Consider the following 25,363-nt stretch of genomic DNA (forward strand, 5'->3'; position numbering starts at 1 on the left):
CTGGCTTTAAAAGCTCAGCTCGTGCTTACTTGGCTATGTGGCTGGCTTTAAAAGCCCAGCTCGTGCTTACTTGGCTATGTAGCTGGCTTTAAAAGCCCAGCTCGTCCTTGCTTGGTTATGTGGCTGGCTTTAAAAGCCCAGCTCGTGCTTACTTGGCTATGTGGCTGGCTTTAAAAGCCCAGCTCGTGCTTACTTGGCTATGTGGCTGGCTTTAAAAGCCCAGCTTGTCCTTGCTTGGTTATGTGGCTGGCTTTAAAAGCCCAGCTCGTGCTTACTTGGCTATGTGGCTGGCTTTAAAAGCCCAGCTCGTGCTTACTTGGTTATATACTGCTGCGACTGTACCGATGAGAGCTAATCACAGCAAAGGCAGTGACCAGGCAGCGTGGATCACTTCCAGTTCCAAAGCTGCTGGGATGTAGGCCTGTCATTATGGAATAGAAACCATTTCAACTGAAATGGAATCTTGGTCACACGATTAATTGGGTTTACCACCTCAACTTGTTAACACCCAGGATGGTGGTCAAGGTATGTGGGAAGGTTACACTAACTCTGAGTGGAAATGTCGGACTAACAGGAAAACTAGCAGAGGTATAGACTGGGGTAGCAGAGCATACCTTTATTTTTATTTAGTCATTTATTTTTCCACTGAACATAGAGAAATTGAGCTGGTACTCAACTACAAGCCTCACCCTCACTACCATTCACGGTGCGGGAAGGTGCTCCACGCACTACCAGGGGAGAAAAAGTAAATGTGAGCCTCCCCTAAGCTATGACTCCTGCGAGCTACAGTGATGACCCGCTCACTGGTACAGCCACTGGTGCACAAGTGGCATAGTGTTATAGGCGTAACCACCTCTGAGTGTCTCCTTTAATCCTAGCACTCAGTGGGCAGGTGCAGGTGTATCTCTGAGAGTGCAAGGTAGCCTAGATGACACAGTAAAGTCCAGGCTATCAGAGATATAGAGCAAAACCCTGCCTCAAAATTTACACACATATATACATATGTGTGTGTATGTATATATATATATATATACATATATATATGCAATGATAAAGGTATTCATCTGCTTCAGTCTGCTTGTCACCACCAGCTTGACAAGTGCCATCTTTGTGAAAAATGACATATCCCATTAGCATCAGGAGGGGTGGTGACATCCCATTAACACCATTTAGTTAGGACATCAAAGTGGAACAATATGCAAACTCTTAATAAGAAAGAGAAAGTAGTTTTGGCTTTCAGAAGGAAAAAAAAAAGCCAATGGATAAAAGAGCTTGTTAGGAAAATCAATAGCTGGGGAAATTTTTAAAAAATCTACAAAATGTATTTTTTGGGGGGGGGCAGGTTTTGAGACATGCTTTCTCTGTGTAGCCCTGGCTGTCCTGGAACTCACTCTGTAGACCAGGCTGGCCTCGAACTCAGAACTCAGAAATCCACCAGTCTCTGCCTCCCAAGTGCTGGGATTAAAGGCGTGTGTCACCACTGCCAGGCTGCAAAATGTATTTAAAACACAGACACAAACTGTGTGTGGTAGCTCATGCCGTAAACCTACAAGGCAGATAGATACAGAAAGATTCACAGGACTGTGGGGCCAGCCTGGTTACACATAAGCCAAGGCTGCAGGGTGAGACCTATCTCAATAAGAGAATAAAGAAGGTGAAGGTTTAAAGAGACACCATAGCAGAGGAGAGGTAACTGGAAACCTGCTGTCCCTGAAAGGCTGTTAGAAAGGTGAGCGCCCAAACACCGCAGCATCCTATGCAGCCAAGGATGTGGACCGACATGAAGTCTCATCTCTTGTCATGGGAGTGTGAGAGGGGACGGTCACTAAGGAAAGCAGCTTGGTAGCCACTTACGTTGGTGCTGGCACAACCTTCCCATGTGATCCTCTGACTACATCCACAGACGTGTTCATTCAAAGCCCAAACTCATGGACACCAAGATGTCCTCAACGGGCAAACTGTGGTACATCCCTTTGATGGAATAGTTTAAGTTTTTCAATGTATGTTTGTACGAATATGAGTGTGTGTCTGTGTGTGTGTATAAGTGTAGGTATGTGAGGAGTATTTGGAATGTGTGTGTCTTGAGTGTGTGAGTCTGTGTCAGTGTATAAGTGTATGTTTGTGCAAGTGTGTGAGCGTGTGTGTGTGCGCGTGTGTGTGTTGAGTGTGTATGTACACATGTGTCTGAGTGCCTGTAGAGGTCAGAGGCTGGAGGCTCACACTGGTGTTTTCCTCAGTCGCTCTATACCTTACTTTCTGAGACAGTCTCTGAAACTGACTGGTTGGCTGGACTGGTTGGCAGCAAGCCCTGAGGAGCCACAGTGACACCAGTGCACCCAGCTTTCATGCTACCACACGGAGCCCCTCATGCCTGTTAGCATGAAGCTGACTGCTGTGCTCCAGGAGGGCAGGCTCAGTCTCCAAAGCCACGCCTTCAGGTGGCATCAGCCGGCCACACAGGGCGGGTGCTTTACGGATGGAGGGAATCTATCCCCAACACACTGCCCGTGTTCAGAGCTCACGGCCTCTGAGGCACTCCCACTATGCAGCCTCGGAGCCTTGCTTATTCTAAATTCACCAGTGCTCACAAGGGGAACGGATGTGACAGCCATTCAGAAGGGAAGCCAGGAGCTGTGGGGCCACACGGCTACCTGGTGGCAGAGTCCAGGCAGTCTCCTAAGCCTCTAGCTTTCCTTCTACATGCAGTCTGTTACCTGGTGCTGGGACAGCGGATAGGTACTAGGGCCCCCACACATTTGTGTATCGAGCTGCTTATGAGCAGTTCTATTTTGCTATCCAAAAGGCTCTCATAAGTGACATGTTTATTCCAGGACAGCCAGGGCTATACAGAGAAACCCTGACTCCAACACCACCCCCCAAACCTAAACCAAACCAAACCAAACATAAAAGAAAACAAAACAAAACAAAAAAAAAAACGAATTCCAGTATTAAAAGAAAAGAAGTGGACCCTGGGGCTGGGATATGGGCTCCATGGTGCACGTCTCCCATCCCATCCCTCAGCAGCTGAGACTATAGAGAACCAAAAGCTCAGGCCATCCTTGGCTACACAGTAAGTTAGAGCCCACCCAGCCTGGGCTACATGAGACTTTGTCTCAGATTGGGGGGGGGGGTGAGTCCCAACCTCCTCTTCTCACAGTCTGACTTTCCAAACTCCCTGCCCCCCCCAGTAAATGGCAACCAGGAGCTGTCCCTAGTCTCTTCACCCGATACCTTCAACCATCCATCTGTAGGCACCTCTTTCAGAGTAAGGCCGCAATCCAACAGTTTCCCTCTCACTCCTTTATTGTGCATCCAAGCCATCAACTTTCCTTTTCTGGACCACTGAAAGAGCACCCCAACAGTTCCTATTAAATGAGCCTCTGCCAGTTCCCACTGCAGGAGTACCCACTAGTTCCCACTGCAGGAGCACCCCCAGCAGTTCCTACTAAATGAGCCTCTGCCAGTTCCCACTGCAGGAGTACCCACTAGTTCCCACTGCAGGAGTACCCACTAGTTCCCACTGCAGAGTACCCACTAGTTCCCACTGCAGGAGTACCCACTAGTTCCCACTGCAGAGTACCCACTAGTTCCCACTGCAGAGTACCCACTACTTCCCACTGCAGAGTACCCACTACTTCCCACTGCAGGAGTACCCACTAGTTCCCACTGCAGGACCACCCCCAACAGTTCCTATTAAATTAGCCTCTGCCAGTTCCCACTGCATAAGCCCTCCATCAGTTCCCACTGCAGGAGCACCCCATCAATTTCCACTTACAGGAGCACCCCATCTTTTCACTCTGCCCCAACACAGCTGAGTCACAAACCAGCAGTCAGAGTGACTTTCAGAACAATAGTCAAATCATGCTCCGTATCTGCCTTGCCTTCTCCCGTGGCTGCTGGCCTGTAGGGACCAGTCCACGCCCCGCCTCAGCAGCTCCTTCTCCTGTCAGACCGCTAGCCATCTGGGCACCACAGCTATACTGGCTGGCTCCTCAAGTTTTTGACTTATTTCTGCCTCAGGGCCTTTGAGCTTGCTTGTCTACTGTTACAGAAATAAAATTCCTTAGACATACACACCAGCTTCATCCCTAACTTCTTTGTTCAAACGTCATCTTTTCAGTAACGAGTTCCTTGCTGCTCTGACTAAAACAAGAACTCTGGCCACCCTCTCTTCTCTGCTTGACAGTTTCAATTGTCTTGGGTTTTGTGTTTTTTTTTTGTTTTTGTTTTTTTGACAGTCCTCTATCCCCAGCACCTGAAAGAGTGCTTTGCACACAGCAGACACCAACCAAGGACTTATAGAATGGATGGATGGATGGATGGATGGATGGATGGATGGATGGATGGATAGAGAGATGGAAGAATGGATGGATGGATGGATGGATGGATCAGCAAATGAATGAATAAATGAACACCCATGCCTTCAGGATCTCACAGTAGGTCAGAAGAAGAAAATCCCTGCTGAGCCTGGCCTTTCTACCCAGGGTTGGGGGTGGGGGGCAGAGGGGAGTACCCTCCCACTGCCTCACCGTTGTCCAGATCCAGTCATCTATTTACCACAAGAAACCACCCGGGAGCTGGGGATCAGGGCGGCACCGGGGCAACGGTTCTAGTTGCTAGGACAGCGCAAGTCCCTGACCGCCGGCACAGACTTCTGCAGAGGGCGGGTTTTTCTGATGTCTCCCAATATCGGTTAGGGCCAAATGGTCTGCTTGCTTAGCCTAGGTAAGTTCTGATTCAGTAACAGAAGCTCATTTGACTGCAGGTGCTTTCCGAGGACCGGGGCTAAACTTTATGTAGTCATCTATCTAATCCTCAACCCTCCCCCCAACCTCTGCCCCCAGCTCCTGATGTAGATTTCCGACACACAGAAAAGCCGACACAGTAGGACTAAAACTTTCGAAGGCCCAACAATTTCCAACAGCCAGCTAGCGACTGGTCCTCCGCTCTCACCTAAGCAGTTCACATAGCCATTTTCTTCAAAACAAGTCTATAGGAAACAGGCCCTGGCTGATGTGCCATGGTGTCTGAGTGACAGTCAGAGGACACGGTGGAATCAGTTCTCTCCTTCTACCCTGTGTGTCCCATGGCGTCCGAGTGACAGTCAGAGGACACGGTGGAGTCAGTTCTGTCCTTCTATCCTATGTGTGCCATGGCGTCCGAGTGACAGTCAAGAGGACACGGTGGAGTCAGTTCTCTCTTTCTATCCTGTGTCAGAGGACACAGTGGAGTCAGTTCTGTCCTTCTACCCTGTGTCCTGGGGATCAAACTTGGGTCGTCAGGCTCTTTACCAGCTGAGCCTGGAGTCTAGTGTCCCCTCAGCTTTCTACCCAGAAGCAAACAATCCGAGAAGCCCAGCATTACTATCCATCGCCTCACCGGAATGATGACTAAACAGAGGCTTAGTTAAGTTCCTCGATGTCTGACCTGTTAGCACGCTTAGAGGGCTCTGTGCGAGGAGGAAGTGGCCACAGAATGAATTCTAATGCTTGTGGGTGATGCAGAATTTCAGAGTTCCCTCAGTGCAGGAAGCAATGACTGACTGACGACCTTCTAAAGACAGGAGGGACTCATGGCCTACTCAATGCAGTCAGCAATGGCTGACGGCCGTCCAAAGATGAGGGGGAGAATTAAGATGTCTCAAGGAAGTCGCAGGGAGCAGAGGAGTAGACACATAAGGCAGAATATGTTCTAAGAAAGATAAAAGCAACCTAAGGGGGCGCGATCCTTCTGAAATCCACCTGCAGGATCCTGCCAGTTCACCTTCGGCCGATCATGGCTGTACAGTCAACACTGGGATCTGGATAACCTACAGAACTGACCGTGGGGCACAGTTCCCTGCTACTCACATTCCAGCTTCCAGTGGGAGGGAGCCAAGGGCTAACAAAACAATAGGACTTATTCAGTGTGTGTGTGTGGGGGGGCGTCAGCACACTCTATCCTCTGCAGAGGATCTGCAGCGGCTGCAGAAAAAGGCTGGGAACAAGAGTGTGTTTGGGAGGCACAGCCAGATCCGTCCTGAAGGCCTTCCCAGGGCTCTCTCCTTGGGTCTCTAGCATCTGAATCCATCAGATGTTCCTGGAGACAAACCAGAGGACTGGGGTGCCTCTCCTACAGGACCGAAAGGAGGAGTCTCAGAATCCAGCAGCCAAGGCCACTGCAAGAGCAGAGCTGGGCGCGAGGCAGAGGCACAATATAGTCAGTTTGTCAAGGTCCGGGAGGTGAGGACTCATACGGACAGCAACGGGGAAGGAGGAAGCGAGGGCGCCGTGAGGAAGAGGGAGGACTATGGAAAGGATAGCGATTTCTCTTTGGAAACCGAATGCTTGCTGAAAAGGAAGTGGGGTGGGGGGAGGGAGACGCAGGGTCTGAGCAGGGGCACAGTCACAAAGGTGGGGTCCCGGAATGGGCCAGTGTACAGGTGTGTGAAGGGTGGGACTGTCCTGGGGCAGAAGCGGCTCATTTCTCAGAAGCTAGGCAAATGACAAGGTCACTAGGAGTGCTAATTAGAGGTTTCAGAGAACAGGATGTGGCTGAGGATGGCAGAAGTTAGGGGAGGAGCAAGACTGCAGGCTGAAAACAGGTTTCCCACAGCACAGGGACACGTAGATTCCCCAGGCATATGCACCAGGAATGGATGGAGGGTGATGTCAGGGACATCACTGAGTGAGAGCCAAGAGCTCCAAGGGCCCAGACCTTAGGCAAGCGCAGACACAGGAGCTGGGAATACAGTTTAGTGGTACGGCACTGGCTTAGCAGGACAGCTGTTAGGGTTAACTGGGTTCAGGAAAGCTACCCCAAAATACGGCAATCTGAGGATGTAAGAACCAAGGTCTCTCCCATCTTCCCCTCTGAAGCAGGTCATAAGGTCCTCACGTGCCTTCCTGTACCCAATGAGAAAGAGAACAAAAGCATCCTTATTTTAAGGGTGCAGGTCACAGGTGAGAACCTGAACGTTTGAGGCCAAGTGTGACCCCACCCCCATTTACTGCATTTTCTTGGCCTTATATTTTCCACATAGCCTAGAATTCCACCAAGCCTAGAATAAAAACGTATGGGTCTAATCTTCAGGTCTTCACCTCCTTAACTGAAAGCTTCCCATCGAGAAAGTTACACTAAATAAACTTGGATGCACCTGCAGTGATGGTGCAGGCCTCTAATCCCACCACTTGGGAGGCAGAGGCAGGTGGATTTCTAAGTTCGAAGCCAGCCTGGTCTACAGAGTGAGTTCCAGGACAGCCAGGGCTGCACAGAGAAATCCTGTCTCGAAAAACCCTGTCTCAAAAAAAATAAATAAACAAACCTGGATGCTTTTCTCCTGCTAATCTGTCTTTTGTTACAGGAGTCTCAGGTAGGAATTTTAAAATAAGGAATGTATGTCCTTCCCACACAAGGTGCAAGGGGTCTTGGGGGAATAAGAGGTCAAGGGTCACGAAGAGTATGAGAAAAGTCACTAGGTCATGGGATAAAGAGAAGAAGCCCTTGAGGGTGATCAGATGAGCGAATGTTGACTTTAAGAATTCCTGGAAAGCAAGGAGCAAGGGCCTGAGGAGAATTTGGGAAGTCAGGATATGAGAGACAATGGAGTGGGTGGGTTTTCTGGGATGGCTGGTTCAAAAGGCTGAACTCCAGATTCCTTTATTGAAAGCAACTCTCAGGAGAAGTCAAGGAGTGGAGCCAGAAAGAGCTAAGACCTTGGGCCTGAGAGAGGTCAAGTTAATCTCTCTATATAAATAAGCTTGGCATACAGTAGTTTCTGGGGCAGGGGGATCATCCCTAAGGAGCTATGACAGGTCCAAGTGAGAGGTCAAGGCACTCGTCAGAGACGGGGACTGGGATTCCAAGATGGCAGCAGTAGCGACTGGTATGGGCCATGCACTTGTTGTCTGTGGCGTCCCCAGCACCCTGTAGTTAGACCTTCAGTAAAAACAACTGGTCTACCATAAAGGTTTCCTGTGGGGCAGCAAGGGTCCTGAATGTTCGTTCGCACGTGCTACCTCGGGCTTTAAATCCTCAACTGAAGGGCCAAGCTTATCATGTCAACATCCCAATGGGAAGCTCTGTGCCACACTGTTTTACAAACTGACAGAGTCCCATCAAGGGGAGATGAGTGTAGACAATGAAGTGTCGGGGTCACGGGAATGAAGAAAAACCGTTCGGTTGGGGGGGGTGGTGAGGTTACAAGGTCTACATGTCTGAGGCAGCGTACAAAAAAAGTTCGCTATCTTTTGGCTTGACTAAGAATTGCAGGACTTTTAATAGAAAGAAATAGTTGGGATGACCAAACTCAAATCCCATCACAGTTTTGATCAGAAACTCAAGTCCACCGCAAGGAAAGGACCTCTGCCCAGGTTCCCAATGCCCAACATGACAGAATCTGAACTCGAACCACACACTCAATCCACAATCCTCTGGTGCCTCAACGAACACTTCATTTCCATTTACTCTTGGAGCACCACAAGGGTGGCGGTGGGGCATAAAGTTAATGTATGTGCTGATTGACACTGGGGGCTGGGGGCGAGGGGGGGTGCGGTCCAAGAGGGATGTCAGTAGGGTGAAGAGATGATCATTGTGGTGTTGGAGGGGGGGCGGCGATCACGAGTTATGTGGACGAGTGGGTGGGAAACAGGCCGGGTCTGGTTTGTAGTAGCCAGGAGAGGACTGAGGGGTGTCCATAGAGGGTAGTTTTGTGTGTGTGTGTGGGGGGGTCACTAGGGACTTAACGGGGATCTTGGAAGCCGTGGTGTGATGACTGTGTCAGAACTGAGACTGGTGGGTCCAGAAGCAGGGCTGGGGTTAGCACTCAATGAATCAGGGGTCACCCGGTGAGGTCTGGAGGGGTCAAGGGAGGATCAGGGGATGAAGTGTGTGTGTAGGGTCAAAGAGGAGGAGGCGGGCGCGGTCACGGTCACGGGGTGGGGTTTGGGAGTCCTGGGGGAGGAGTCTCGGGGCGGAATAGAGGGGCAGGGACCCTGGGTGGGGGTGGGGCCAGGCCGCCGTCCAGCGAGGCTCCGGCCGCCCGCCAGGCCAGGCCAGGCCAGGGACCGAGGAGGGTTGGCACGACGGGCTCGGGACCTTCCCGGGGCCCCGCGTCCGCCCGGCCTCCCCGCCTCGGGGCACGGTGGACCCACTCTTCCCGCGGCCACCAACCTGACAGCCCCCGAGGGCGACTCCGCCGACAGACCGCCATGCACCGGGCCCTGCCGCCAGCGCCGGCCCCGCAACCCGCCTGCGCCATAGCCCGCCCGCCCGCGCGCGGCTTGCCTCGCGCGAATATCCAGGTTCCAGGGCGGCCGCACTTCCCTCTCGCTCCCGGCGCGGCCTCCGCCGGGCCCCGGAACCCGGATGACCAGCGCGGGGCCACGCTCCAGCCCGCCCCCCTCCGCCGCCGCGGTTATCCCGGTTCCCGGGGCCCCGGAGAGCCTCGGAGCTCCGCCCCCGCTCTTCTCACGGCTGGCCGCCGGGGTGACGCCGCCTCGCCAGCCGGGGCGCCCGGGGAGGGCGTGGTGACGTCACGACGCCGGGTGGAAGCCGCGGTCGCCATAGCAACGGGGAGGGGCGGGCGGGGGAAACGCGATCGGCCCGCGGGAATGAATGCTCCCTCCGGAGGAAGAAGCCATCGCAGGTATCTCGGGGGTGGGGACCGCAGAGCACGGTGACCAGGCGCCCGGAGGAGGGGATGGGACGGCGAGGGACGGTCCTCCCCCACCCTCGCGCCCTGAGCAACGGCGCCCCAAGGGATGGCGCCCCGACAGGCGTCTCTCTCTCTCTCTCTCTCTCCTGGATGGTCTTCCCTTTGGGATTTCACCCTAAGGGATGCTTCTCTCCGCGCTCGGTCCGAAGGTGAACCGGGGCTCAGCACCCTGTGGGACGGTCTCCCTGAGAGAGGGTCCTCCCGCGAGGACTGCACCCCGAGGGTGGGGGTGGGGTGGGGGTAGGGACTGCAGTATGAAGGATGGAGGGACAATTCTCCCTGCTGTAGACTGGCTCGCCCCATGTTCTAGGGCACAGTGCCCTGGGGATCGTGAGTGTGTATGAGGGATGGTGCACCCCCTCCTGTCTCCCGAGGGAGGGGCCTGACGTCCCCCTCTGCTGGACTCATCTCCCAGAGGGATGAAGGAAGGTTTCCTGACACTGGCTGAGGAGTGATGCTTTATAGTACTACATTCTCGGAGAGGTGACATTCTGATGCTCGGATCCGGGAAGGACAGGGAGGTTCTTGGGTTCTCAGGTTCATTCCTCCATCAGTTCAGTCCCCCCCACCTCAAACCAACTGCTCCCCTATGTGAAGAACAAAACCAAGGGCCCCCTTTTCTTCTCTGGTTTTCCATAGTTTTGCCTTTTTTTTTTGAGGGGGGGGGGGACTCGAACTACGCATCCCAAGGTGGCCTTGAACTTGCCTCACCTTCACCACCTGGCACCCAACTTTAAAAGTTCTTTTTATCATCTCTCTTCCAAGCAGGGAGGAGTTGTGATTTGGGATATTTTCAGAAACGTGGGAGAAAATTGAGCTTCCAGCTCAAAATAAGTACCAGGGGGAGGAGCCTTGGCGCGCACCTGGTCCACTGGTGGCTGCAAGTGTAAATGCATTCTACTGGATATTCACGGACTTCCTGTGAGTATGACTTAGTGTGTTGAGAAATCTGTTTGGACAATCAGGTAGAACTACAAAGTCACGTGCTCGAACTCTGAGCCTGGCGGCTCTTCTTGAGCCAAGACCGCCGCATTGCACTGCTTGGCACCAGCAGGCAGTTCAGTGATCATGGTGTGGTTCCACCTATATCTTCATTACACACGTTAAGGAGAAAGCTCAAGATGCCGGTGGGCAAATCCAAATAACTGCTCAGGCCATTTGCCCCTTGTTCCTCAGGTCACACTAGCAATACCTATAGATCAGCTATCTCTCAGGCTGTTCTGTATGAACGGTTGGGAACTGCTGGCCATGGCCCATAGGCAGTAGTGGCCGACCTAAGCTGTGTTTCAGAACGTTGGTGTCCAAAACCATGCTGCATTGAAAAGAACAGTCGGAAGTGCTAGGAAGGGTCGTCTTACCGTTTGTTTGTTTTGGTTGGTGTTAGTTTTTAAATCAGGGTGTCTCTGTGCAGCTCTGGCTGTCGAGGAACTCACTCTGTAGACCAGGCTGGCCTTGAACTCACAGAAGTCTACCTGTCTCTGGCTCCCAAGTGCTGGGATTAAAGGCGTGCGCCACCACTGCCTGGTGGGATGGGACATCTAACTATGAATATGTCTGAGCCACTTGTGTGCTGCCCAGCCCCTGTAGATTGCCCTGTGGTTAAGAGGAATAATACCTCAAATATTTATTTTTATTGTTTTGTTTTTGTTTTTGATGAGTGTGTGTGTGTGTGTGTGTGTGTGTGTGTGTGTGTGTGTGTCTGCAGAGGCAAGAAGAAGGCATCAGATACCCTGGAGTTGAAATTTTAGGTAGTGAAGAGCTCCCTGATATGCATGCTGGGAACTGAACTCAGGTCCTATGGAAGAATAGCGAGTAGTCTTAACTGCCGAGCCATCACTCCAGTCCCAGGAGAACAATATTATAAATTCCACTCAACCCCCCCCCTTTTTTTTTCTTGAGACAAGTTTCTATTATATACCCCTGGATGGCCTGAAACTATGTAGATAAGGCTGATCTCGAACTTAAAAGAGATCCTCCTGCCTCTGCTTCCTGACTATTGGGATTAAAGACCAAGGCTGCCATGCTCGGCAAAGGGGAAAGTTCCTGATGTTGCTTTTAAAGAGAGACAGGGACAAGAGTTTTCAGATATTAAAATCATCCGGAATAAGGTGATCTGTGGGAGGAGGGGCCAGTCTCCTCCAGTGGTGAGAAGGGGAGACTTGAGTGTTTAAGATCCCCTCCCCCCTTTAATCCCAGCACTCGCAGAGGCAGGTGGATTTCTGAGTTTGAGGTCAGCCTGGTCTACAGAGGGAGTTCCAGGACAGCCAGGACTACACAGAGAAACCCTGTCTCGAAAACACCCCCCCCGAAAATCCCCTCCCCCACCAGCTATAGGACAAGGCGTTGAAATAGAGGAGAAGATACATGCTTGACCTCGAAATTTCATTTAGTATTTTAATAATATAAAAAAGACAATACAAAATCCAAACATTCCTTTTTACAAGTTCAGATACATATTTTTTCCCCCAAGTGCAAAATATTCTGTGTACCACATTTCTGCTGCCTATTGTCGACTGAGATGCTTGCTGTGTGGAAGGCAGTGGGAGGCAGACATAAATACAGTATTTTAAGATTTTCTTCTGCATTAAAAAAAAAAAAAAAGAAAAGCCGCCGTCCACGTGATAATCATTCTCTGAAAGTTCGACTCACACAGAACAACGTTTTGAGCTTGTCCAAACCGGTACCGTGGTTGTGTCTTGTTAAGCTGATCGCAGACAGGGAGCTTCGAGTCCTCGTGGTTGTCAAAGGATTCCTAGTCCGAATAATGGCAGAAAGGCAGAGCGCCAGCGTTGAGACAGGTCCGATGTCAAGGTTTCCATTGTGGTGTCTGCTGAGGGAAGGAACCAGGCGGGGTTCCATGTTCTGCCTGGGGTCAGTTACCTTTGGCCTCTGCTCCCTTGCTTAGAAGCTCAGCAGCAAATACAGACCCTTAAGTGGGAGATAGCTTTCCCTTACTGAGAACCGACTTCCTAATCCATTTAAGAGTCCCCTCAGACACTCACATGGAGGACACTTCGCAGATTCACACAGACTCCTAGGAGCCAGAGCCCAGACCATACCGCTGCACTTGAAGCAATAAACCTGTCTCTCTCGCCGCCACATCCCAGGGAAATAAGCGTTGCGAGGCCGTTGGCAGTCCTTGAAGGATCACGGAAGGCATAGGGTGGGCAGCTAACGTCCAGGCTCAGGTCGGTTTTCCCCTGATTACCTCAGGCTTGGGGATGGGCTGGGCTGACGACACAAATAGAGGCAGAGGCTAAAGAGGCATCGAGGTGCTGCCAGGGTCTAAGTGCCTGATGACAGGAGTCTCCTGCTGGGAGCACTAGCACAAAGTGGCTTCCCACGTTGGGACTCAGTGCAGGGCAGGTCTTGGCGCTAAGATGGATGAGGTGCCACAGTCACGTGACCTCGAAAACACTGTCGCCCACAGAGAAGCTTCTGGGTCAGTTCATGAGGGTTCCTGTTCACACCATCTTCTCATCCCACCCACTTCCTCTTCCCATCCCCCCCATTTCCTCCTGGAACCTGTGCAGTCCTAGAAAGTCCCTGAGTTCTTAACTCCTCCTTCAATCCACTCAGCCCCCAGAGTGAGGCGCCTCAGGGCCAGTATCCCCTGTAAGTTCAGTAACAGCTCTGCCTGGATTCCTCGCTGCCAACTTGGTTGACAGTAGCAAAGTCCTTGCTTGATCTCCATCCATCTTGATTATCAGCTAAGCCTAGCGGCCTGCTCTCTCCATATGATCGATCTCACGTGCTGTCCCATCAGCCATAGAATAAATGGTTAGGGGAAGTGTGGTGAGACGGGGAAGGGGAGTCGGAGAAGCCATACCCTAGAGACATACATTGGGAGGCATTCTCACTGTGTGGCTTTCCAGGAGCTGGCAAAATGGCAGGGAGAGAGGACTTGCAGAGTTATCCGTGCTTCTAGTAGGATGGTCAGAGTTGATTCAGGCTGTTCTGTGGCGCTTCTGGGGAAGCAGTGGCATGCCCCACTAAATGCCCACTTAGCCCATTCAACAGCTTTGCAGTGGCTCTCTGACCCCCACCCCCCACCCCGTGTTGGCTAACACCCCCAGGAAGCTAGCTTCATCTGCTGTTGGCTGGTGTGTGTACAGATCACACTGTTTGGTCGTAGCATCTCTTGCCAGTTACCTAGAGTTGGATCTGAGGAGCGGCTGACAGTCGGTGGCTGTCCAGGACTAAGGCCTCGGTGGAATGAGAAGGGGCAGTTGGAGACACACAGAGCCGGGGCTTCCTTTTGAAAAATAGTAGTCAGAACAGGCTCGAAGTCAGCTCCAAGAGGCAGGTGGGCAGTCTCAGGCACATGTCTGGTTCTTGTCCTTCCCCAGCCTCCTACGTGGATAACTGTCCGATTCCAGGCTGCTCCAGCCCTGTCTTGGGTTGTCTTGGGAGCCTGCGCTGGCCATCTCTAGAGTTGATCCCCTTCCGTGCTGTGTCGGGAGAGCATGAAGGCAGTGAAAGACAGAGGCTGCCCTTACCCGCACAAGATTCCAGACCAAGTCCATCTTCATCTGTAACTGTGGATCCACAGCGTGAGCCACACAAGGCCGGCATGATCGGCTCAGTCAGGAGGCCTCCGCCTCCTGCCCCATCCAGTCCCATCCAGCTACCAGAGCTAGTCTCCTATGCTTTGGGCGTCTCTGAGGGATTGCCCTAGCTCGGTGCCGCCACTGAGGGCTCTGAAGTTCTGCGTGGCCACAGTGAGGACTGAGATGAGACAGCTCCAGCGCTTAAGGCTCCGGACAGACAAACTGCTGTTCCTCCCCAGCACACCCCCCTTCTCCTGGACAGCTATAAATAGGGTTATTCTGAGAGGAAAAGGAAACAAACAAAAAAACAACCCCCCTCCCTCTAGACGACATAGAAAAACTCAAAATGATTGCACTTCTCAGATGTGGAGAGGGTGGGCAGGCGGCTTGCCAAGGGCACTCACTCACACAGGCGCTCCTCCTGCTTCCCACAGCCTGAGGCTAGAGGTAGGCAGCTCCAGGCTGGGTTGCAGAGTGGGGTCCTCTTTTGGGGGAGCCCACAGGCCACCTGGGACTACAAGGGATAAGCAACTGTGGAGCAAGGTCTAGGCTGGGAGGATCAACAGCCAGGCTTCTTTAAGGATAGCACTTAGTGGGGGGGGGACTCCCCCAGGGAGCCCTTATGTAGGGTGAGGGCATGGCTGGGCACGGGGCGGGGGTGGGGGGGAACCGGCAAGAAAAGGGTTAGTGCTTGAGGCTGGCTTACACTTGTTCTGCAGGAGTTTGTAACACATTTTCTTTTCTTTCTGTTTTGGGCAATGTTTTAGAAACCTGCTTTCTGTCCTGCAGAGCTATCCGAGAGCTTTGTATGTCCGGGTGCCCCGCCCACCCAGCAGGGGTTTGCGAGCCCAGTGGTATGGAACACTTGTAAACCCTATGGAGTCAGCCCCAGGCAGACGAGAGCAAGCTCTACAGAACTGTGCCCAACTGTGTGGGCACCCCAGGGCTCAAACTGTGTGCCCCAGCAGCCTGGCGCTGGCATAAAGCTGCTGTGTCAAAGGCTTCTTTGGTAGGACTCTGGACTGTGAAGAGTCACTCTGGGGAGCATGGGGGCTGCAGGGGGGGGAGTGTTTTGGCTCCTGGCTGGCAAGGCACCGTGCTGTGATGGTAGAAGAATAGAGGGTGTCTATTCCCTTGCCTCTGAGGGGAACAGAGATGGCACTGAATGATTTTCCAGGAGAGAGAGAGGAAGAAGAGAAGGTGACTAGAAAGGCAGAAGGGGAGAGCGCCTGGTGTGTTGATATCTCTCCTCCAAGAGGAGAGGACAGTTTCTTGTCTGAGGTTGGGGTGCCAGCTCTGAGGGCCAGGGAGGCGGGAGCTCTGAAACCTGGGTCTCGGGGCCCACAGGCACTATTTGTAAGGCCTCAGGAAGCTGGAGACTTTGGAGCGCAGTAGCTTGATGAAGGATTTTGGCAGCATCTCCTTGTGTTTCTCAGTGTACTTGAAGTAGTTTTGAGGGTGGGCCAGGACCTCAAAGAAGGCCTTGATAAGCTTCTTGTCCTGCAGAAGAGGGCGGGTGGCAGTCGTCAGCACGTGGGGGAAGAGTTACTCAGCAGCCCGGCTTCCTGTCTAACGGTGGCTCATACTGAGCACGCCCAGAGGTGAGCGCTGGCCTCCTGTTCCTCCTGTCCGCTCTCTGCTCAGTCAGCTCAGACAGGTCCAGTTCCCCGCCGCTCAGGCCCTGCCTGTTGAGCCACCCTGGACTGCACCCTCTCACCCACAGCCAGCGGTTGGCTCTGGCCTCAGTAATATGCCCAGCATCTATCAGACCAGCTTGCCATCCCCACAGCTGCCACACGGAGTGAAGCCACTGTAATCTCTCACCTGGGCTATTCCAATGGCTGGTCTATTCCTTTCTTTTGTTTCATAATACTAGGCTGGCAGAGACACTAGGCTAGTATTCTTTTTTTTCTCCTAGATTTACTTATCTTATGTGTATTTCACCTGTGTTGTGTGTGTGTGTGTGTGTGTGTGTGCACTGCATGTACCTCTGTGTGTGTGTGTGCACTGCATGCACCTCTGTCTGTGTGTGTGTGAGAGTGTGTGTGTGTGTGTGTGTGTGTGTGTGTGTGTGCACTGCATCCATGCCTGATGCTTGAGGAGGTCGGAAATGTGTTAGATTCCCCGGAACTGGAGTTATGGATGGTTATGAGCCAGTGTGTGGGCGCTGGGAACTGAACCCCGCCAAGCCAAGTCTCGGGCTCCTTGTGCAGTCCTATTGTTAGCAACTCTATACTGCTATAATCGATTTCTATTATATCCTATTACTCTGCAATAGCAATTCTATTATTGAGCTAGATCCCCAGCACTCTTGTTGCTTGAGATAAGAGTCTCGCTAAGTTGCCCAGACTGGCCTTGAACTTGCTTTGTAGCTCCAAATGATCTACACCATGCTGCCATCCTGCCTCAGCCTTTTGAATGATTAGGACCAGAGGGTGAGCCGCTGGGCCTGGGCCTAACATCCATGCTTCTATCCTTGGCCCGCCATAGATCTGCCTCCCCACGGCGGCCACCGCAGGGTGTTCAGTCAGTCTACTTTATGTTTGGACAGAAAGAGGTTTTCATTTCCTGAACTGAGATCCGGTCCATTACCTTGGGGGATCCTTGCATTTGGGCTGCCCCAGTAGCTGGGTGCACAGGCAGGTACTGTTATGTCTTTTTATAATGATAACAGTAATTAGTGCCAGGAGCCACGCCAGGGCCTTGTGCCTAACAGACATTTCTCCGCCACTGCTGACACTCCAGCCCGTTTCTTTCCTCACTCACAATAAGAGTCAGGTCCCTTGCATGGCATGCTAGCTGTACGTCATTCGTGTCCTGCCTCCCTCTCCTCTCCCTCACTCTGTGAGATGCCTTGGGGTCCAAATACACCTTGCTACTGCCGTACTTCCTGGCCTGGACTATTCCTTGGTCATCCAACCACTCCTTTCAAACCACTCCTTCCATAGGCCTCTCCAGCCCTCCTCTCTACAGGGCCGGGCACTGGGCCTAAAACTCCTCTCTAGCGGCTGCTGAGGTGACCACTGAGCCTGACAACCCTCATGGTGGGAGGAGAGAAACCAACCCCTCCAAGTTGCCCCCCAACCTCCACATTTACACACACATACACACACACACAGCCCCCGCCCATGCTCTCAGAGACCCAAGTGAACCAACAATGAATCTCCTGGCTTCTAGGTTACACACAGAGTTCTAAGATAGTTGGGGCTTCCAGCCTTGTAACTCCACTCTAACCAAGACGATTGTACTATACTTCCTTGTTTTCTCCCTGTGGCTAGGGCTGGCCTGAAGCTGACCTAGAATTCACAGAGATCCTCCTGCCTCTGCTTCCCAAGTACTGCGATCAAAGGTGTGTGGCACCAGCTCGAGAGTGGTTGCACTACGTTGTGACATACAGTTGCACAGAGCATTCGCTATTTCATTTGCTGTTTGAGACGGAGTCCAGTGTGTCGTCGCCCAAGCTGTTTTCTTCCTTTCTTTTTTTTTGTTTTTTGGTTTTTTGAGATAGGGTTTCTCTGTGTAGCCCTGGCTGTCCTGGAACTCACTCTGTAGACCAGGCTGGCCTCAAACTCAGAAATCCACCTGCCTCTGCCTCCCAAGTGCTGGGATCAAAGGCGTACGCCACCACCGCCCGGCCCAAGCTGTTTTCTTAACTCTTGGGCTCGAGCGACCCTGCTTCAGCTCTTGTATAGTCGGGGCCATATGTGCATCGTCATACCCAGCTACATTTGATTTGGAACAATGGCCAGGGCTCAGAGGTTAAGAGCATATGCTGTTCAGCTTGCAAAGGATGCGAACTTAGGTCCCAGCACCCATACTGGATGGCTTACAAGTGCCTGCAACCCCATCCCCAGGGGGATCTGACACCTCTGGCCTCCTAGCAAGCCCACGCACATATCCACACAAATAGCCATAATTAAAAAACAGTGAAGTGAAAAAAATAGTTGGAAGGGTCTCAGTGTGTATCCCTGGCTGTCCTAGAACTCCACACATAGACCAGACTGGCCTTAAACTCGGAGACCCAGCCACCTGTGCCTCCTGAGTGCTGGGATCAAAGGGGAGCAACGCCGTGCCAGGCGAGACTCAAATCAGGATCCATAGACCCAGGGTGGTGTTCGTTCCTCAACGTTAGAAATGCTTCTTTTCCTCTGGGCCTGTAATCCCACCTGGCACTTAGGAGCTGGAAGCAGGGGAACCTGGAGTTCAAGGCCAGCTTGGACTACTAAGACTCTGTCTCAAAACAGTAAACAGTGCGTCGTTGTCCAGTTTACCCTCTCTGCGTCTCATCATGGACAAGGCAGAGGATGTTTCCTGTCCTCCCCCAGGGGTGATATGCAGCATGCTGACACTGGTTCTGTGAGCTGGGTTCAGTGCCCGGGCCTATCGTGGGGCAAGCACGTGCCTCCCAGAGCCAGGAGTAGAAAGGCATGCTGTTACTTAGCATTTTGCCTGCACATGGCTGCACGCCCATTTCCATCAGCACCACAGTGAACGTTCACTTGCCTTTAGGATCTCCTGATGGTTTTCCGAGGCATACAGCCGTCCGTCCCTCACTATGTCTTCCACCAGCTGCTCATAGTCCTCTGAAAAGTCAACAGGGTTGGGGGCTGAGCGTGGGAACTCTGCTGTCCCACTTCCCTCACAAGACCCACCCACCCCTCGGCCTTTCCCGTCCTCCCGTCCTTGCTCACCATCGTAGGTCACGTAGGGAATCTGGAAGCCGCGAGCGCTGTTGGCCTCACTGGTCTTGAAGTTGATCCAGAGTTTCCTGGAACGGGCGGTGAAGGCAATGGGCCGCTCGTAGGTCTGACAGGTCTCATAAGTGGTGATGGAGGATGGGGAGGCTGGCAAGGCAAGCATCGGGTCAGGAGAGTACTGGGGCCGTGAGGGCATTCCGACAGAGGCTCCCTCCCATAAACACACACCCTCTCTGCCGCCATCCCTGGGCTTATTCTACAAAGCTGGCTACTGTACATCCCATGTGCATTAAAATAGACATTTTGGGGATGAGAACAGCAGGAAGGCTAGGGTTAGAGTTAGTCAGGCAGCAGCACTGGCATCCCAGCCCCTGGTCTGGCTTCTTCACTGCTGCCCACCCAACCTGTGCTAACCACTGTGTGGACGTCCTGTGCTAGCTTCTGTCCTCCACGGCTCCTCTCACATCTGCTCTCATGGTGGGTTCCCAACTCCACCGCCCCAGCTCTTCCTCTCTCCCAACCAGATCCCAGCTGCCCACCCCCCCAGCCAGCTCTGCACCCACAGTTCTTTCTCATGACCAGGACGTCCCCACACTCGTCCTCGGATGGCAGGAAGATCTCGGGGACCACGATGAGGATCTTGCGCTTGGGCGGGGGGTTGATATTCCAGATGCACTCCACACTGGCTGGGTAGTTGCCCGGGTAGTTGGGGGACTCGATGTAGCCAGTGAACTCACCTAGCTCCCCGCCACACTGCCGATCTGCAGCCACACCCCAGTGGAGAGAGAGCAAGGGAGAGATGGACAGTCAGTGGAGAACCATGCTGAGCAAGCCGAGGAGCTTCAAGGCGGAGGACAGCTGTAGATGGTGAACCCTGCTAGGTCACCACCTGCTCTCTGGGGTGCTGTGTCCACCCTCCTCCTGCCCTCCCAGTATCTGAAAGCATGCTACAGTTGGCACGGAGGGGACTTGGCTGCCTGCCCACCCACTCACCAGCCCTGCTTCCCACTGGTTTACCACCATCCCCCTTTTCCATGCACATGGCTCCGAGATCTCTCTCCACTTCCCACAGCCTGGCCTGCCACATACTCTTGCACTGGGCCACGCTGGTGGAGCCATCGAAGTCAGTGCTTGTATTCCCTGGGCAGCGGGTGCAGAAGTTCTGACGGAAGTCTGGCTGGTAGGAGCCCACGGCGCAGCGGATGCAGCGGTGGATGCTGGTGTTGTAGTAGTGGCCCGGGGAGCACTGGACTGCAGGCAAAGGGAAGAGGGCAGAAGCTAAGATGGTAGGAAAGTGGGCATCTGGGCCGTGGACAGGCAGGCACGTTTGTCATGGAGAACCCAGACATCAAAGACTCCCAGGTTTCTTCGAGGGTCCCTACCTTTCCCAGACATAGTCTAAGGCCAGGGAAGAGAGACTTTCCAGAGTGGCTGGCTACAGCACCCTCCTCTTCCTGCAGGCCCTCCCCGAGCAGTGTCAGACTGATACAGGAGCTCACCAGGGGGAAGGAGGGAAATGGCCGCCAATCTGCTATGTACTCTGGACAGGCGGGAAGGGTTTAGTCATTTTGTATCCCCAGGTCTGGCCCAAGGGGCAGCTCAGAGAACAAGACCCTGTATAGGTAGGCACCTGGGTCTTCCCTTTCGAGGGAAGATGTCGGATAACGAAGTCGGGCCTGCAGAGGGGCTTGGAGATTTGTGGAGGGCAGCTGAGGACGGGGAGTCCCTGGGGAGTAAACAGGCCTGCTCACCTTTGGTGTCACAGTCCTGGAAGGAGACTGCCCCCTCGTGCTTGGTAGTGAGGCCTCCGCCACAGGGGAAGCACAGGGTTCGTCCTGCTTCAGGCTGATAGGTGCCGCGTGGGCATGGCTGGCAGGGCTTAAACCCATCTCCTGAATGGTGACCAGGTGGGCACTGACCTGCAAAGAAGTGAGGGCCCGACTCTGATGGGGTTGTTCCTGAGTCACTCCATGGGGTCACCCAGTCTTAGGGAACAGAGGCATACAAAACAGGACATCAACTAGGAGACTGGCCTGGAGCCTGGGCCTGCCCTTTGGGAGATCCCATGCCCGTGGGCATCCCAGTGCCCACCCTCGCCCATTCTGTGTTGTTTGTTCCCCTGGCACCTGCACATGTGGTGATGTTGATGGCTCCAAGAGGCCCGTGGGCATCACTCCCAGGGCAAAGGTCGCAGGAGAGCTGCCCTTCCCTCTCCTGGAAGGTGCCCGCTGGGCATGGCACACACTGCTCCGTCTGGCCGTGGTAATACGTTCCCTGCGGGCAGCTGACTGAGGGAGAGTCGGCCGCGCTAGCCACCCCCCATCTCCCACCACCCAGGCCTGACTCCCCTTCCCAATTCTCTGGACATGGGAGATCTATTAGGGAACGAACAGAACCCTGCCTGGAGAGAGAGGGATGTCAAGTCTGGCCCTGCCTGATGTCCTAGATTTTAGCCTGGGACCAGGGAAAGGAAGCCGTGGGCAGGAGGGGCTTCACTACCTCGTGTTTTGAGGCAAGGGGTCCTGCTCTGCTCTGAGCCAGGGCCAAGTTGGGCCTCCCCAACTCCCCACACCTTTGCCTCCCAGCCAGCTCTCTTACCACACTTGGTGCCTGCTCGGTGCTGCCCGGGTCGGCAGACCTCCACCAGCTCTGCTCGGTCCCCAGCTCCCGGGCCTGGCTTGTGGGCTAGCTCATAGTCAAGTCCTGCCAGACGCAGCAGGAACCGGTCCTGGTTGATGGACTTTCTGAGCATCTTCAGGGACCCTTTCAGCCTTCGTTCCATCCGCTGCCGGAGGCAAGGCAGCCCACAGCCAGCTGGTAATGGATGGGCGTGTGAGTCAGAGAGCGAGGACAGAGAGGTCAGAGCAGAAGGCAGAGGACGGGCCAGCCCCGAGCTGAGGTGGCCCCTTCCCTTGGCTTGTCTTTTTGGAATCCAGGCCATGCGCCCTCCTCTTTGGCCCTCCACCCAACAATGTCCCTAGACCCACCTGTTGTTTCTTCTGCTCTGACCTCAGCTTCTACTTCCAGAGTGAGCCTCGTAGCCTCCTTTCCCGGCGGGGTCCGGGCCCTCCTGCCCTTGCCTCTCCGCGAAGAGTCACACTTAAGGTGGATGAAGGTGACCTGGCAGTCAGAGCAGGGGACGCCACCTGGAAACAGGCTGTGTCAACCTCAAACCATTGTAGACAAGTTCTCCCTCCACCCCAGACAGCCCTGAGCCCACCTCGGCCCCCAACCCTCTCCTGGGATAGTTTACTCAATGGGAGGGAATGACGGGGACTTGCAGGGCCTTAGCCTACAACAGCTTCCCCCATTTCCATCCAGAGCTCCGGGTGCAGGTGAGTCACTGACAGAACTGAGAGTCAGGTGGAGGAAGGTGCAGACCTGGCCCGGGAATCCTGCCGGCATCCTCCGCTTTGCCTTTGTTTCTCAGATGCAGGCGGCATTTGGCGTCCTTGATCTTGAAGGAGGCCCTCTGCTTGACTGGCAGCACTGCAGCCTCTAGAGGGATGAGAGAAGCTCAGGACAGCTCCGGGGGGAGGGGCCTGGGGGATGGTTTGCTGTGGAAGGCGGCTCCAAGCTGAGCAATAAGGTTTAGCTAGAGAGCAGGACGTGAGAGCCCAGCGTGTAACAGATAGGAGCTGGGCAACAAAGCTAGAGAGTTACAGAGTAACACAGGTGGTACAGGAAAGAGGCCAGGGATGAGAACTGCGGCGGCGGGCGGCGTTAGAGAAGAGAGGCGGGCTTCTGGGCAGGTGCCCACTCACCATGGCAGGAGCTGGACAGGGTGCTGTTCCCAGGGTGGACGCCTCGGGCTGGAGCAGCTTTAGGGCTCGGGGTACCACAGCTCACTGTGAAACCGTTCTCCGACTCTGAGAGAAGGGGCCTATCACAGCTCTGGCCCGTCTCTCAACCCCCAATGGTTGGAGGAACCCCGGGGGGAACAGAAGCTCTGCCGAATAGCCAGTCTGCCCTCCCTTGTCCCCACAGCCCCGTCCCTCCCACATACCTGGCAAGAACCGGGCCCGGGAGGGGCAGGTCAGGGCACACGTATCCTTCTTGCCTGAGCGATTGCAGCTGAGCATGGCTTTTGAGACTCCGGGACCACTCTGACACTTCACTGGCTCTAGGAAGAGAAGCAAGGTCTGAGGATACGAACACGCCTCGTCTACCTGCCCTCCGACCGTTAATGCGGAGAAAGAGACATGGGCATGCCCAAGGAGACCTGGCACATTTTAAACCTGAAATGTCACGCATCTAACCCAGCAGGCTGGAAGAGCATTGCTGATTCTGTCCAGCAGAGGGCACCACACACCTGTGCAATCCTTTCCGTTCCAGTGAAGGCGGCCCTGGCCCACTGGGCAGGTACACTGATAGCTGCCTGGGGTGTTGATGCAGCCAAAGCGGCAGCCTCCCTTATTGATGCTACATTCGTCCACATCTGTGGGAGGAGTCAGAAATGAGCGTGCCAGTGGTGGTGGAGGAGTAAGAGCCAGGGACTGGGCTTCGAGCGAGGATCTGAGTTATGTATTGTGAGTATGGAGACTAGTGTGTATTTACAAATCTGTCCCAGGTAGGACCCACGGTAACATTCTCACAGATATATTAAAGGGTTCTCTGGCCTGTGAAGAGTTCAAACTTCTCTCCCTTCTCTACATCCCTGGTCAAAGTTGCCATTGAGCAGGGGCCAATCCAACCTTCCTCTCTTACCCTCTCACTGGGCTAGACACTGAGGGTGGGTCTCTGGGAACAGCGAAGGGAATGCAGGGTAGAATTAGGAGGCAGAGTCTGGCATGGGGGTGTGCTGCCTGCCATTGCAACCCTTGAGAAGTGAAGGCAGGATGACCAGAGTTCAGGGTCACCTCTGACTATGTACGTGTTCGCAGCCATCCTGAGTTGTGTGAGACCCCGGAGCATCCTGCTGCCGGGATTTCTTCTCCGGCACCCTGTCTCCCAGCTGGCCTTTGGAAGCTGCCTTCTATTTTATCTTGGTGGATATAGACGGGACACGTGCACCCAAGGGTTTCTCATTACAAGCACAGACGTTTGGAGTGCAGAGAGGCGAGGGGCTGGGGCTGCTGGGAAGCAGAGAGTGTGAGCTTGCTGGCTTACCCCCGCAATGGGTGACACCATACAGAAGGTAGCCTCGATGACAGAGACACTGGAAGCTTCCCGGGGTGTTGACACACATGTGGTCACAGGTTCGGTCGAAGGAGCACTCATCTATGTCTGGAACAGCGAGGTTTCGAACCACTGAGTCTTTCTGGGGGCACCTGACCCATGCTCAGGTGAAGGGCTCTGATGCTCAGAGCCCCTGGCCTAACTCCAGACCTGTGGCTGAGCACAGACAACTCCCTCTGTGCCCTTTGTCTGGGGGGTTCTTGGGGTTTGTTTGGTTGTCCTTATTTTCGAGACAGGGTTTCTCTGTGTAGCCTTGGCTGCCCTGGAACTCACTCTGTAGACCAGGCTAGCCTCAAACTCACAGAGATCCATCCACCCGCCTGCCTCTGCCTTCCAAGTACAGAGATTAAAGGTGTACCACCATGGCCCAGCATGGCATTTTTGTCGGGGTCTAGAACATGCCGTAGCGTGTGGAACCTAGCCGCAGCAGACCACACTTGGGAAAATCTGGGTTGTGCTGCAGCTGGTCTGCCCACACTGAAGAAGGAGGGACTGCCGGGGTCTGTCTGCAGCATGCCCCCCCCGCCCTCTCCCCACCTATAGGGCCCTCCTGTGCCGCCTCCTCCTAGGTTGCATCCCTGGAGCGCCCCCCTCAGCCCGAGCCCGCTCACCCTGGCAGCTCCTTTCGTTAATGAGAAGCTTGTAGCCCTTTTTGCAGCTGCATTCGAAGCTGCCCACTGTGTTGCGGCAGATATGGTCACAGCCCCCGTTGTTTAAGCGACACTCGTCTATGTCTGGGGACGAAGGACAATAGTGAAGGCTAGGAGCAAAGGAGAGGAGATCAAGGAGGGCCCTGACCTGTCTCCTTCTGTTTCCACACCTTCCCTGCTTAGCATATCTGGCCATTAATAACACCATCTCCTCTGAAGCTGAGTCCGAGAACCACCCAAGCCAACATGGGCAACGGTCTAGACTTGTAGGAGCAGGTGGCCACGGGAGCTGCAGGCTGGTCCACATCCCCTACTCTCCCAAGACTGTAGGGAGGCCATTCCTTTCCTGTCACAAAGGCTGGGGGCCCTGTCATGTGGGGAGCCTAAAGGGACTTGCTGTAGAGGGGCAGCCTTCACGGGGGAGGGGCTGGCCTGAAGAGGCTGGGGTAGAGAGGACTTCTAAGAGAGAGGGAGAAGACGATGGAGATGAGGGACCAGGTGGGAGAGTGGCCCGGAGAGGTCTGCAGAGGCTCAGAGCCTGGTGCTAAGCTTTTTTTGGTACTAAGAAAGGGGTGGGTGGGTGGGTGGCTTCCT

At 53.9% G+C, this 25,363-nt stretch overlaps 2 protein-coding genes and 1 long non-coding RNA gene across 6 annotated transcripts in view; 1 reads left to right on the forward strand and 2 right to left on the reverse strand.

Moving 5' to 3' along the window:
- The window catches only part of Znf76 (zinc finger protein 76), a 29,377-nt gene extending 19,862 nt beyond the window's left edge, over positions 1-9,515 (reverse strand). Inside the window, exon 1 of one of the 2 annotated variants that reach the window (XM_031346798.1) lies at positions 9,265-9,515. The gene's annotated coding sequence lies outside the window, so the exon portion shown is untranslated. Of the gene's footprint in view, positions 1-9,150 lie in introns of both variants that reach the window. The other variant, XM_031346797.1, reaches the window with a different exon arrangement.
- Positions 9,516-9,574: 59 nt separating this feature from the next.
- On the forward strand, positions 9,575-12,342 carry LOC116074357. The gene is made up of 2 exons (XR_004112179.1): positions 9,575-9,625; positions 10,463-12,342. It is a non-coding gene; the product is annotated as an uncharacterized LOC116074357 (long non-coding RNA).
- Positions 12,063-25,363, reverse strand: part of Scube3 (signal peptide, CUB domain and EGF like domain containing 3) — a 34,006-nt gene continuing 20,705 nt past the window's right edge. For 2 of the 3 annotated variants that reach the window (XM_031346852.1, XM_031346850.1), the window contains 15 exons: positions 24,731-24,853; positions 24,051-24,167; positions 23,254-23,379; positions 22,948-23,064; positions 22,706-22,810; positions 22,323-22,439; positions 21,929-22,087; positions 21,540-21,755; positions 21,068-21,229; positions 20,693-20,860; positions 20,031-20,192; positions 19,505-19,702; positions 18,936-19,088; positions 18,748-18,827; positions 12,063-15,744 (listed from right to left, as the gene is read on the reverse strand). In XM_031346852.1, the coding sequence (XP_031202712.1) occupies positions 15,595-15,744; positions 18,748-18,827; positions 18,936-19,088; positions 19,505-19,702; positions 20,031-20,192; positions 20,693-20,860; positions 21,068-21,229; positions 21,540-21,755; positions 21,929-22,087; positions 22,323-22,439; positions 22,706-22,810; positions 22,948-23,064; positions 23,254-23,379; positions 24,051-24,167; positions 24,731-24,853 (2,153 nt within the window). In that variant the 3' untranslated portion in view covers positions 12,063-15,594. The remainder of the gene's footprint in view (positions 15,745-18,747; positions 18,828-18,935; positions 19,089-19,504; positions 19,703-20,030; positions 20,193-20,692; positions 20,861-21,067; positions 21,230-21,539; positions 21,756-21,928; positions 22,088-22,322; positions 22,440-22,705; positions 22,811-22,947; positions 23,065-23,253; positions 23,380-24,050; positions 24,168-24,730; positions 24,854-25,363) is intronic. The other variant, XM_031346853.1, reaches the window with a different exon arrangement.

The sequence above is a fragment of the Mastomys coucha genome, unplaced genomic scaffold (genome assembly GCF_008632895.1).
Source record: "Mastomys coucha isolate ucsf_1 unplaced genomic scaffold, UCSF_Mcou_1 pScaffold3, whole genome shotgun sequence".
Lineage (NCBI taxonomy): Eukaryota > Metazoa > Chordata > Mammalia > Rodentia > Muridae > Mastomys > Mastomys coucha.